The sequence below is a fragment of the Phragmites australis genome, chromosome 4 (assembly GCF_958298935.1).
Source record: "Phragmites australis chromosome 4, lpPhrAust1.1, whole genome shotgun sequence".
In the NCBI taxonomy this organism is placed as follows: Eukaryota; Viridiplantae; Streptophyta; class Magnoliopsida; order Poales; family Poaceae; genus Phragmites; species Phragmites australis.
This window is the reverse complement of record NC_084924.1, coordinates 333,899-347,973: the sequence shown is the minus strand read 5'-3', so window position 1 is coordinate 347,973 and position 14,075 is coordinate 333,899. Positions and strand designations below refer to the sequence as shown.

At 42.4% G+C, this 14,075-nt stretch overlaps 2 protein-coding genes across 2 annotated transcripts; both read right to left on the bottom strand.

Annotated features, from left to right (window-relative positions):
- Nucleotides 1–6,552: 6,552 nt before the first annotated feature.
- Nucleotides 6,553–9,786, bottom strand: LOC133914947 (RNA polymerase sigma factor sigF, chloroplastic-like). The gene is made up of 9 exons (XM_062357912.1): nucleotides 9,542–9,786; nucleotides 9,276–9,427; nucleotides 9,057–9,184; nucleotides 8,780–8,923; nucleotides 8,275–8,554; nucleotides 7,967–8,197; nucleotides 7,736–7,876; nucleotides 7,425–7,622; nucleotides 6,553–7,081 (listed from the first exon to the last, which is right to left on the bottom strand). The coding sequence occupies exons 1-9, from the start codon at nucleotides 9,648–9,650 to the stop codon at nucleotides 6,794–6,796; spliced, it is 1,671 nt and encodes a 556-aa protein (XP_062213896.1). The 5' UTR covers nucleotides 9,651–9,786; the 3' UTR covers nucleotides 6,553–6,793.
- A 310-nt stretch (nucleotides 9,787–10,096) lies between these two features.
- On the bottom strand, nucleotides 10,097–13,800 carry LOC133914946 (ruBisCO large subunit-binding protein subunit alpha-like). The gene is made up of 8 exons (XM_062357911.1): nucleotides 13,610–13,800; nucleotides 13,347–13,527; nucleotides 12,682–12,803; nucleotides 12,362–12,569; nucleotides 12,104–12,249; nucleotides 11,687–11,993; nucleotides 10,827–11,278; nucleotides 10,097–10,558 (listed from the first exon to the last, which is right to left on the bottom strand). The coding sequence occupies exons 1-8, from the start codon at nucleotides 13,664–13,666 to the stop codon at nucleotides 10,265–10,267; spliced, it is 1,767 nt and encodes a 588-aa protein (XP_062213895.1). The 5' UTR covers nucleotides 13,667–13,800; the 3' UTR covers nucleotides 10,097–10,264.
- Nucleotides 13,801–14,075: the final 275 nt, after the last annotated feature.

Below are 14,075 nucleotides of genomic sequence, written 5' to 3'. Positions count from 1 at the left end.
ATCACGATGAAGCAAACATCCAAGGAAACAAATACAAAATTTTTATCATGTCCGATTGTAAACTACAATCATTAACACTATCTATTATTATCTGTTACAAAACTATCCTTCGAGATTAACTTGTAGCCATAAGTCTCCAATGTAGGTCACACCACTGTTGCCAGGTACGCCCACCTTTTTTCAATAAATCTGTTCACGAATCTGAGGTCCCTATTGCCCCTGATTAACGACCGCTGGAAGGCTGCACAATCCGAACAGAGATGTTTAAATTAACTATACTATAGGGTAAGTTGATAATTTCTAATTCAGTAATTATGTTCATGTACAATAAATTTTAGATGACTATAGAACTACTCACCCTGCAGTTCACGACTTTCAAGATGATTTGGATTGAATGCAAATATCGTGTGATCTGAAGTCTCCAAACACCCTATCATAAAGTGAACTTTCTTAGTTACTATGTAGTTATATAAGTATAAACTATATCAATATTTTTTATCTTATCTAAACTATAAGGTGAGGAATCACTGACTGTGTCTCTTATTCAATTTCAGCATGGTCCCAATGATAATGTGTTTATTATTTCCCGCAGATTGCAAGCTTACCGCATACCGCTCTAAAAGCTCACACCAAATTCCAACAACTATCAGGTTTAACCTACAATTTAACAATAAATAACATATGATGTTATGCATGAAATTATTATCTCTACTATATAAAGCTTGAGTTAACAAATTTTCGATTCATATCAACAAAAGTATACCTTGTGTCCATTAGTATGACCTCTCTATAGGTTTTTCTGTGACCAATGTGCTCAAGTTCACACCAGTGCACAACAACTCCAGCTACATCTGTATGATTTATTAATTGTATCAGTTTATTAAATGAACACTCCTGCTTCTCTCAATATAATAGATAAAAGGAAATATTTCACACTTAATTCTTACCTACAAACGTCTTGTTTGGACGTCGATACACTTCATGGATTGGCATGAGGTGTCTCGGATAGAGTGGAAATTGAATTTGCAAGGTATACGGCTCAACCCTAGTGCGGTTGTTCAAGACACACTCGTACCGGTGCCCAATATTCCGAAACTCCACTGCCTCCTCCCAGTTAGGATCGAATCTCACTTCATGCAGGGTATAAACGCACCCTTGTGCGAGTAAAGTGTTGAATCTGTCAACGTTGTTTTTCAATGCAATTGCTTCTATTTTGGATCCCTTAAAATTTAATAACAGGAAAGTTAGGTTGCGATAATATTTCTTATAAGACGATTGTTATCTCTATCCATTAGACAAGTGACTTACATTGATATCCATGAGAATGAAGTGTTGGCTATCACGATGACGAGAGAGGATCGGGAACTTGACATCTACCCTAACAACGACACTCCATAATCTCTCCAAGTCCAAATATTCAATGTCATCGAATAATTTGAATCTGTAAAAAATTACATGTTAGCCTTATTTGGTTTATAATTTATTTTAGCTACATGTTGATAGGTGAATATAAACGCACCTAGGCACCACTGGCTTGTGAGAGAAGTTTGCATATGTTCTCTTTCGGTTAAGATCCATAAGGCTAGATGTTTGTACAAAAATAGACCATATAATCGCATAGGCCCCAAAAAAACACAGCAAACGTCAGGGATTCAGATAGCAAAATAGCGAGGTCAAAGGAAAAAACAATAGGGTAGTTGATTTGGGCCAGAAAGGGTTCAACTCAACATATCTTGGATTCAGCCTGTACTCACATTCTGATAGTTTCAAATTTTCTTTTGAAATAAAAGTTTCAATAATTATTCATTTATTTTTCACACGCAAGTGCTAGAATTAGTCTAACTTTCATATACAATAGATATGCCCAAGGACTATTTTCCTGGACGAGGAGCTCTTCGGCTAGACTAATATGGAATTACATTCATAAGCTAGTAAAAAAATAATATGCAGTATTATCAAAACAGAGGGCTGATAATCACAATTTCCCTTCTCTTAAGTTTGCAAGCTTGGCTGAGGAAAGTGCCCATAAAGAAAATAGTCCAGTTCACATTAGGCATGACGAATTGGTGACAAAACAAGGCAAACATACAGCACATTGTAGGTGAAAACAAGGCAACCATACAGTTCTGGTTTATGTCCAATGTCTAGGTGAAACAAGGCAAACATACAGCACATTGTAGGTGAAAAGACATTGCAGCTCTGGTTTATGTGCATATGTGACTTATAACAGGAATTATAAAGCTAAGAAATTCAATCATGAAGTCATTCAGCACTACCAGCAAGTCATGGTCAGTGCATGCCATGCAGGTAACATGGCAATCACCCACCAATCCCACCAGTAGCGAAAAAATCTTTAGTCAATATGCAAGTGCTAGAATTAGCCTAGGTTTCATATATATAATAGATAACAGATGGCCTTACAGTTATGTATATCAAAAACTTTGTTCTTTAAAGCCTCTTCAAGGATTAAACGTCCAGGCAGAAATCACTCACCCAATAATGAAGTTTATCCTGCAGAAATCAACATAAAAAATAATTAATTAGGAAATTAAGCTATAAACAGAATGCTCTATTGAACAATTAGTCTTTGGTAAAGAACCTGCACAGCTTAGAGGGTCCAAAAAAGAAAAAATAATACATGGTATCAAAATTGTAAATTCGGATCCAATATAGCATTGGCAAAGATTGATGTCGGTATCATATTTTTATGACCCGGTAATAAACTTCAGATACATTTAGTAAAATAACATTTCTCATTGACATCGGTACGCTTTATGGATTGATCTATAATTGATCTGAATTGATTGGAAGGAACAAAGACAACCTAAATTCAAAGGAAATGGATTATTTTGATTGCAAATCTAAATAACTGTTTTATGAATTATTATTTCGCAAGAGTAATAATGTAGATCATATCTAGTCCTATAAATACTAATAATATCATTGCTACATAGCTTCTCCCTTGTGGAAATAATACTATAACGACCTCAAAACAGAGGGCTGATAATCACAATTTCCCTTCTCTTAAGTTTGCAAGCTTGGCTGAGGAAAGTGCCCATAAAGAAAATAGTCCAGTTCACATTAGGCATGACGAATTGGTGACAAAACAAGGCAAACATACAGCACATTGTAGGTGAAAACAAGGCAAACATACAGTTCTGGTTTATGTCCAATGTATAGGTGAAACAAGGCAAACATACAGCACATTGTAGGTGAAAAGACATTGCAGCTCTGGTTTATGTGCATATGTGACTTATAACAGGAATTATAAAGCTAAGAAATTCAATCATGAAGTCATTCAGCACTACCAGCAAGTCATGGCCAGTGCATGCCATGCAGGTAACATGGCAATCACCCACCAATCCCACCAGTAGCGAAAAAATCTTTAGTCAATATGCAAGTGCTAGAATTAGCCTAGGTTTCATATATATAATAGATAACAGATGGCCTTACAGTTATGTATATCAAAAACTTTGTTCTTTAAAGCCTCTTCAAGGATTAAACGTCCAGGCAGAAATCACTCACCCAATAATGAAGTTTATCCTGCAGAAATCAACATAAAAAATAATTAATTAGGTAATAATGTAGATCATATCTAGTCCTATAAATACTAATAATATCATTGCTACATAGCTTCTCCCTTGTGGAAATAATACTATAACGACCTCAAACGTATGTATTGCTCAGTGAAAATAATACTATCTGCGGCCTCCTTTGTTTATTGATCTATAATGCATGCAGTCACCTTAATTTACAAAGCCAATATACCACAGATCAGTGCACTTAAATATTTCAAGTCCTATTATATTGTACTGCTAAACGCTAATTAAAGGATTACAAACACTAAGCATGTATAGCAACGTGCTTCTCCGGTTCTCCATAGTTCACTTTAATTGTTATACACATGAAAAGGCACTAAAGCACAATACTACCAAAATACTTAACAGCTTGAAGCCTAGAAGTCATCTTGACTGTTCTGTAGTGAGAAACAGTATGCACTTTGAATGATCTTCAAGTACTATTTGAGTATTCACAGAAAATATCTTCCTAGATACAAGATTCAATATCTCGACTACTCGCTTTTACGGTCCTGATAGAGATAATGTACACAATAAGCAAAAGAAAATACCTGCTCACTTGCAAACCCTGTGAAAAGATTTGACCTTCTTCCAGACGCCGGTTTTCCCAACAGAGATCAAAAAGCTGTAGGCCTCTTCGATACTTGAACAGTGGCCTTTGCTACCTAGACATTGGACAATGCAGTTGTTTAAATACAAGTCAAGGAATAGTACTGAGGCACAGAGGAATAAAATGAGTGAACATTTGATCAGGAGGAAGATGAACTAACAATAGATGTTTTAGAATTTGTAATTAGGCTTTGAACTAACAACAGAAGCTACCATCATTCCATGTGTTGCAGGAAGAGGAAAAATACGGTATTGTATGGTCAATGATGACCTTCTTCCAGACGCCGGTTTTCCCAACAGAGATCAAAAAGCTGTAGGCCTCTTCGATACTTGAACAGTGGCCTTTGCTACCTAGACATTGGACAATGCAGTTGTTTAAATACAAGTCAAGGAATAGTACTGAGGCACAGAGGAATAAAATGAGTGAACATTTGATCAGGAGGAAGATGAACTAACAATAGATGTTTTAGAATTTGTAATTAGGCTTTGAACTAACAACAGAAGCTACCATCATTCCATGTGTTGCAGGAAGAGGAAAAATACGGTATTGTATGGTCATTCGTCCATTGTTCAAGAACAAAACATTTGCATACATAAAAGAGAACACATTTTCCTTTAGAATTCCTGTTTGAGTTTTCTCTTACAAAAGCACTGGACTTATGGGCTTACCAACAAATGCTAGTCCTTCTTCCTCCTCCTCGGTGAAATGCACTCTTCGGCGTCCTCTTCCGTCCTCCTAGTTAAGGTGCCTCTCCTCTCGGCGTACATCCTCCGTCCTCCTCGGAAAACAAGAAACACCAAAAGGAAAGCTTTATAATGTCATCGGCGGGTAAAGCGGCGAAAAAGGAAATGGAAATTACGAAATCACCTCCGCTGGCATCGGCGATCATTTCCGCAAAAAAGGAAGTTCGTCGTATGGAACGACCTCTGTTGGAAGATGGCGACAAATTCTCGCGCGACAAATTTGGCGACAAAATCACATAAGGAACCACCTTCGGATGCGTTGCCAAACATAGTCACCTGCGTGGGCCCGGATCCCGCGCGAATGGCGGGAGCAGGAGCAGGAGCACGGGCCGGAGGACCGGGGGTGAGGAGAGGGGTCGGGGAGGAGGCTGGGTTGGGCCGCCGGCTAGGGGATCAGAGTGAGCGGCTGCGTGGGCCCGGATGCCGCGCGAATGGTGGGAGGAGGAGCACAGGGAGGAGGAGCACAGGGAGGAGGACCGAGGGGAGGGGAGGAGAGGGGTCGGGGAGGAGTTTGGGTTCGGCCGCCGGCGAGGGGAACGGAGTGAGCGGCGGAGGGGCGGGAGCGGTGCGACATGGGCCCGGATCCCGCGCGAATGGCGGGCGGAGGAGAACGGGGAGGAGGAGAGGGGTCGGGGAGGAGGGTGGGTTGGGCCGCCGGCGAGGGGAACGGATTGAGCGGTGTGACGACGTCCATCTGTGAGGCGCGGGGGAAGGGACGGACCGGGTGGATTTGGTTTTTTGTACCGGTTTTTCTGGTTTTTTATTAGGTGGGAGGAGGCAGGAAACAGACCGGGCAGAACATGATGGGAGGGAGGGAGAGCGTTGGATTGTATCTGGAGGGTTAGATGGTGTGCTCAACATCAAACGCTTTCGCACCTTTATAGTTTAGATAATCTATTTTTTACATCAGTCTCCGATGGGAGGGAGTATTGTAGCATGGATGGAATGAATGCTGCAAGTAGCTAGGATGAGCACATGCATGACGATGCATCTAATAATCTTCCACATGACCTGATTTCACTGAATCCACGTCCAGACAATGCAGAGCAGCTCAGCGTTGCGAATTGTAATGGGATTGTAGCCATATCCGGTGCAGATCTCCATGCCCCCAGCCACATGTGATGTGTGCAATCCATTCCATTTGTTCCCGGCACTGGCAGCAACAGGGGTCCATCTTAACAAAAATCACAGGCCAGCACAGGTAAAAGGAATCCTAAGATCAAAGGGTCAAAGTGCAGCAGATGGGGTCACTCATTTGTAATGATACTTTTGAATTGTAAGTGAGCTGTGCTTCTTCTTCTTCTTTTTTTTTTTTTGAGCGCCAGTGAGTTGTGCTTCTTAGCGTGCCTCTTCCCGTTGTGTCTTCTAAGTTGTCAATGTATGTGTTGCGTTGTTCTCGCAATTTCTGATGTAACATGTGGATTTGTCACACCCATTAAGGAGAAGTTCAGGTCGGCTCCGCGCCTACCGAAGTATTCTCGAAAAAAAATGATATTCCTGATCAAGGGCTCATGAGTTGGAGCTATGATGCACTATTACTATTCTTCTTACTGGAAAGAAAGCAATTGTAAATCGCCTATTTGCATGGCCTGGCCCAGGCGCCCAGCTCCAGCTCCAAATATGATGCTGAATCCAGCCTTACAGCTCCAAATATGACGCTGAATTCAATATGTACCAACAATTTCCTGGGAAAATTTACTTACATCAACAAAAAAGATGACAGTGAATCTGCTGTATACCGCATTTTTGTTTCGGTTCTATACCTGTCATTTCCCTGGCTGGGGGATGTATTGTATACACGTCTAATTGCTAAAACCGTTTGTATGAACAATTGAATTGAAACCAAGAGATCCTTGGCCTGTTCAAGTTAGCAAATCAAAGTAAACGTCAAACCCCTGCGCCGACACGCTCTTTTTCAGCTTGTCCAATGCTTTGTTCTGGACCTGCCGGATCCTCTCCTTGGACAGGCCATACATGTCGCCGATGACATGAAGCGTTTTGGGCTCCCCATCGTGGATTCCAAAACGGTGCTCGATGATTTCCTTCTCCCTGGGGCTCAGGATCCCCAGGAAATCGCGGACTTGCTGCCTCATCATCAGCCTGTCTACGCTGAGCTCAGGAGGCTCAACATTTGGGTCTTCCGTTATCTCCTGCAGTATTAAATCAGAGCTCAGTGGATGGTCGAAAAGAACCGACAGGAAAGCTGTTAATCGTATTAATAAGAAGAAAAGCTTCATGGGCTTGACATGCTCGGTTAATTAAAAGAAAACTGAGTAAAAACTATAAAACCACATCGGGCTAAGAACCTAGCTAAACTAGACCTAGAGCTTAGTGGATGGTGCCACAAAAATTTTCAGCATTCTGATCCTGATGGTAACTGAAGATTCTGTAGCTGCCCTACCCTCTCTACTTTTGATGTATGTATGTACTCAACGGCTTTTAGCGTATCAACTGATTAGGTAGTACTATGCAGATTGGAGAAAATGGAAGTACCTGGAATGTGACACCGTCATCCGACCAAACTCGATCTTGCATGGACCGCGGTTTTCTGAATTTTGCTCTGAGTCTTGCCAGCTTCTCAATTGTGATGCCAGCACGTCTTGCTACATTCACATTTGTGGGCTGCTCCCCTTGCATTATGCATTCCGTTCTTGCTTTGCTGACTTTGCTCTGAAGTGCAAAGACACTCTCCTGCAAGCAACAAGAAAAACAAGGGCACACCATCAAAGGTATGTACATCCTTGAGAAATAGTTCCGAAAGAATGAATAAAACTTGCCCCCTTCAAATTGAAATGTGTCCATACCGGCAATCGGATTAGTCTTGAATTCTTGAAAATGGACTTTTTAATCGATTGGCGTATCCACCAATATGCGTAGGTCGGGAATCTACATCCCTTGCTTGGATTGAATTTCTCGAAGGTCTTCATCAACCCACAGCATCCATCCTGGCATTACGAGTAAGAAACATTAACAACAAGAAACATGGTGATGTAGCCTAGCCTTTAGAGTAATGAATGAATGGAACAGAGTGGAACCTGAACTAGGTCCTGAATGTCAAGACCATATCCCTCGTATTTTCTAGCTACATGTATCACAAGGCGGAAGTTGGAGCGAGCCATCTTCTCCCGGCACCGTCTTCCAGTGCTTATAGAGGACTGCAACTCCCTGCAGCTCATTCCTACAGCCTGAGCCCACTCTGCAACTGTCGGCTCACGACCACATTGAACTTGTAATTTACGCTGAGCCTCCTCTAACTTCATAAGATTCTATAGAATTTTCATATTTCAATTAGTAACCTGAAAGAAAGTGCTTCTGGGCATCAAGGACAGGAAATTAGACATGCCTGTATTTGGCTGAACAAATGTTTCTCTTCTTTTGCCGCCAAGAATTCCGTCGTCTCACGATCTCGTAGAAACAACTTAAAAGGCTCATCTGGATCAAGAACTCTGCCAACCTTCTTTGGCTTCTCTTCCTTCTTGGAGCCGACAACCGTGCACAGAACCTCATTACTTGATGCTCTGGGAGCATTCCGTTTCTTGGATCTCCTCTCAAGTAGCCTTTTGGATCTAACGAACACTTGCCCTTTGCTCAGCAGTTCCTTGTATGAGTGGTTCGTATCCACACTGGTTGCAAGCACAATAGTCAAGAGTTAGAATAAAGTGCATAACACTTGCTGCCTGTCGCACAAGATTGTTTCAAGCCTAACTCATTTGGTTGTCTTGGACGTGAATTTGAGTGTCTTTTTTTTTCTTTGCATTCTGAATGTCTGACGTCTTATTGGTACATAGGCCAGGAGTTGTATTTCCATTATCTAAAAAAATGAGTGTTTCAAACATGAAGAAACAAACCGGTGAAGCTGCGACACATCCAGTTGGGTGGTTGAAGTGTTCGATTCTTGTGCTGGCAATGCCACCTCCTTTGCCAGCGTCGTTGAACCTAAGTTTGCAGTCGATGTTGAAGAGCTCGCTGAAGTAGCATCATCGTCTTCTTCACTGGCAGGAGCGACTCAGTTTAGATCAGAATAACCACAAATTACATTAAAGCCATTTGCATATTACCATTCACAACGTACAGTCATTTAAATAATCTGGCGAGGAAATAGAAGTAGAAATTAAACTGCCGTACGTGAATGCTGGCTGTGGCTGGTAAAGCACTCGGCTTGCAGCATCTCTTAAATAGCTCTCGAAATCACTATCTTGTGTCTCTTGACTAACGATGAGCTTCTTCTTCCCATCGACGTGCTGGTCCAGAGCCTGGGAGAAGGAGAACACAACAACACAAAATTAACGACCAAGTCGATCGCTTTTAGCTTTCATCGATAAGTAAGGTCTGATAATAGCAGACCATATCTAGCAGCAGCTCAAGCAAAGCCTTCTCGCCCTTCAAGGTTAAGGTATCTTTGGGACCATGAAGAAGCTGCTCTTCTGCCACAAGCGACGGCGAGTAGTGGCACGCCGTGGATGATGCTCTGCCGGTGTTGTCATGTATCATTGGAACTGCATGCCAGAGCAGATGAATTTGAGGGCCGAAAACAAAGAGCGAGCTACCCAGATCAAATGCGTGAGGAAAGAAAAGAAGGCTAAGATGGAAAGAATCATATTGATTCATACCTGAGGTGCGTGAGGGTGATGGGGAGGAAGGGACAGAGGTAGTGCTCCTCAAGTTTGGAGACGAGCTAGCAAAGAGTGGTGACGAGAGGAGGCTCCGGCTGGAATTCATGGAGGGAGCAGTCCTTGGCAAGGTGGGAGGAAGAGGAAGGCAGACCGAGAGGAGGGGCACAGCTTGTTTGGTTCAGTGTCCTTGCTGCTGCACCATGCCTCCTCTCCTCTCCTCTCAGACTGAGACTCAGAGAGGGCGGGTCGCGAGGAGGATAAGGCGCGCAAGCAGCACCATGGAATTTGCTGCCAGGTGGGGCCCGCCAGTTGCCATGCAATCAAATCATCCCCATGAGGAGCGGAGAGGACGATACAAAAGAGACAAGGATCATGGTACCAAACCAGAAAGCAAACGGAGATGCAAATTCGTCTATGTGTTAACTAGTACAGCTGTAATTGTTTAGATAAGCCAACTCCTCCAGCATCGCCGCACGCCCTGCTTCTCTCTCATTTGCACAAGCTAGTCACTCAAAAGAATGTATCGCAACCTGTGATCGACAACAAAAGCAGTGCACAAGAACCAGATGAATCTCATTTTCATTAAACTTATTCTTGCCCGCTCGTCTAGCTTAGCTAAACAATTCAACATGATAAAATGTATCTGCTTCGCCAACACAACATGACATGAGAGGTGCAATTTTGCATCATCGTGTCACAGGACTAGTGAAAATAATAGCATCACATGGCGAAAGAACCCTCAGGTGCCCCGGCAGCTGCAGGAGCCTTCTTCTTTGGCTTCTCCACAACAATTGCTTGGGTAGTCAACACCATTCCAGCCACCGAGGCAGCGTTTTGCAGCGCGCATCTTGTCACTTTTGCGGGGTCAATCACACCAGCTTCTACCAAGTTCTCGTGCTTGTCAGCCATGGCATTGTAACCAAACTCCCATTCACTCTCCTTGATTTTATCTACAATCACTTCACCTTCAACCCCAGCATTATGTGCTATCAGTGCTGCAGGTGCTACTAGGGCCTGAAAATCAACAAAAGAACACTAAAAACCCCAGCCTACGAGGTCAATGCACACCACTAAATGGGTGAAAGCAACACGCCAGAGTTGAATTCGTACAGTTAGCTAATTATACATGAATAATCAACGCTATTTTCTTCTACACGAATAATCTTGCAGGATTACACTACATGAAACATCTAGCATACTACTATATACTAGTTCACTATGCTATTCTGCAATGATTCCTTAATTTTAATTAGCATATCAGTACAGTTTAGTAGAATAATACCTTCTGAATGATATCAGCACCAAGGCGCTCTTGGGGATCATCCAACTTCTCCTTGATGGCCGGTACAAATGTAGAAAGGTGAACATAGGCTGCACCACCTCCTGGTACAATACCTTCCTCTATGGCAGCAAAGGTTGCATTCTTCGCATCCTCTATACGGAGCTTGCGGTCCTCAAGCTCTGCCTCAGTTGAAGCTCCAACCTTTATCACAGCAACTCCACCAGAAAGCTTTGCAATTCTCTCTGCCAACTTCTCAGAGTCATATGTCGAGTCCGTCTGAGAGAGCTCTCTTTTCAGCTGTGCAATTCTGGCCTGGATATCATCTTTGCTGGCAGCATCTGCTATAATGGTCGTGGAGGAACTGGAGATTGTGACTTTCCGGGCTATGCCAAGCTGCTCCAATGTTGTATTCTCAACTAGTAAGCCAAGATCTTTGGATTGATATTCAGCACCTGAAACAAAAGATTGGGAAAAACAAACAGTCAGAAACAGATTAGACAACCAAGACAATTAGAACTAAACTTCCTAGTTCAAGAAAAACAATTTTGCATGTGCTCTTTACTAGCTCCAATCATTTAAATTTACGCACCAGAAAAAAGGTAGCGCTGAGCCCTTTAATGGAACTTTACATATAGGAGTACATAGTTAGAAGCCAGATAGCAAAGAATACATTAAGCTCGCCCATGTTCTAGTAGAAAAGTAAGCATATAAATTTAAACATATAATAACCAGGACAAAAAAGAAAAAGAAAACCTAAAGTAATATGGGAAGGAAAACAATGTCATACGATAGTACTCAGATAGTAATAACATGAGAATACTGACCACTGTCTAAATAAGCTTAGCAGTAAGCAGTTTCACCTGTAACGATGGCTATGTCCTGCAGAAGAGCTTTACGCCTCTCACCAAAACCAGGAGCTTTGATTGCAGCTACATTTAAGATTCCTCTAAGCTTGTTAACAACTAAAGTTGCCAAAGCCTCACCACTTACATCCTCTGCAATTATGAGAAGTGGTGCTCTTAACTGTGTTGTTTGCTCCAACAAAGGAATGATTTCTTTTATTGATGATATCTTCTGATCAGTGACGAGAATTCGAGCATTTTCAAACTCAATGGTTGACTTCTCAGGATTAGTGACAAACTGAGGGGAGATATATCCTCTGTCGATCTGCAGATATGGGCAAAATAAGGAATTAATGCACTTAGGATAAATACTGTACTTACTCAACCACTAAACACATGGCATCAGCATGTGAGTATCCTAGCTAGGATAAATACCTCCATTCCTTCTTCAACTTCAACTGTGGTCTCAAACGATGATGACGACTCGATCGAGAGAACACCATCAGGACCAACTTTTTCAATAGCTTCCGCAATCATGGTCCCAACAAGTTCATCATTTCCAGCTGATATAGCAGCAATAGCTGAAATCAAAAGGCAAAAAATGTTAAAAACATATATACTTCAAGAGATAGTGAGCTCAACCATCAGATCTAGTACAAACAAAAGTGTGCAGATGTTCATATATAGTCAGACCTTTAATATCCCCGCTACCCTTCACAGGCCTGGACTTCTTCTCAAGTTCCTCCACTAATTTTTTAACAGTCTTATCGATGCCCTTCTTAATAGACACTGGATTTGCCCCTGAAGTAACACTCAGCATTCCCAATTTTATGATCTCCCTAGCAAGAACAGATGCAGTTGTGGTCCCATCACCAGCCGAGTCATTTGTCTTGCTAGCAACCTTTCATTTGACAGATGAATGGATGCATGGTAAAGAATTACGTGGTGAAATAGCTACCCCCATCGGGAAGACATATAATAAAATAAATACAACTAGAGACCACAACGCTTACTTCACGAATTAATGCGGCTCCAGCATTCTCCATTGGATCGGCGAGCTCGATAGCGCGAGCAATGGTAACTCCATCGTTTACCACTTTAGGGGTTCCAAACTCATCCAAAACAACATTCCTTCCTACAATACCAAACAGTGGAAACCAAGTCAAAATCTGCAAAGGGCAGAGGAGACCATAGATGGACAACGAAATTGGTTATGGAAACCTATAGTAAGACATCCAAAATAGAAAGCATCACAACCAAAAGGGATAGTGTCCCATCATAGTGTTTTGGTTGAATCTGACAGGTGGTCAAACTCAAAACACAGAAAGCTTGCACTAGACAGTAGGAAGTCCTGATTTTCACCATCTGAACCTTTTCCATTTGTAACAAAACTAGCAGGAGTAGATTATAAAGGGGGCTATGTTAACATTCATTGCTGAGTTTGGCTCAGTCGCCCAACTAGTCAAGCGCCATATAATCTCCATGCTTAAGCATTAAATCAGACATTTGTGCAACCATGAAATTAGAATTCATAGGTCATAATGCCAACTAAGCAGTAACCACATTTCCCAACTTGCACTAGAGGCGCTGCTATGTGTACCACTTTCCACCGTACCAAATGGTCACACATTGTAAACCTAGATCGAAAACGACAGCACACAAGAAGAGGTGGCGCAACCTCTGGGGCCGAGGGTGACCCCGACGGCGGCAGCGAGCTTCTCGACGCCGGCCTGGAGGGAGGCTCTGGAGCTCTGGTCAAAGGCGATCTCCTTGGCGGACGCGCGCACGACCGCCTGCGGGCGACGGCGGCCGCCTCCGGGCAGCCTCGCCGCCGACGCCCTCCTGGTCCCGGCGCCCCTCTGGAGGCACACACGAAAAGTTAGCAGCGCTTGAGAGTAATTAATTCATCGATCGGAGAAAGAAGGGTTGGGGTTTACGCACGTGGAGAGCGGATGAGCCGAGGAGGAGCGCGGAGTCGGTGGTGGGGATGGTGGCCATGGCGAAGCCTGCCTGGGTCTAGGGTTTAGGAGATGGCGGCGGCGGCGGCAACAGGAGCTGGATGAAGGAAGGAAGGTAGGGTTGGGACCGTTGGGTTGGGTTGGCAACAAGGGGAGCGGGGGGTTGGTTGGTTGGTTCCAGAGCATTCCAGAAGGGTTTCTTGAGCTTTTTTCTTTTGTTAACTCTTACTCCCTCCGTTTTTTTACTTATCACTGTTTTTTATTATAACAAATTTGACCGTATGTTTTTTTTAAAATTATAAATACTTAAAACTTTTATATTATTAGATTTATCATGAAACAAACTTTACTAGTATTATTATATATTTTTAAGTATCTATAAACTTTTTTAAGTAAAGAACGGTTAGTCAAATTTGCTACAGTAAACGATAGTGACCAGTAAAAAACGG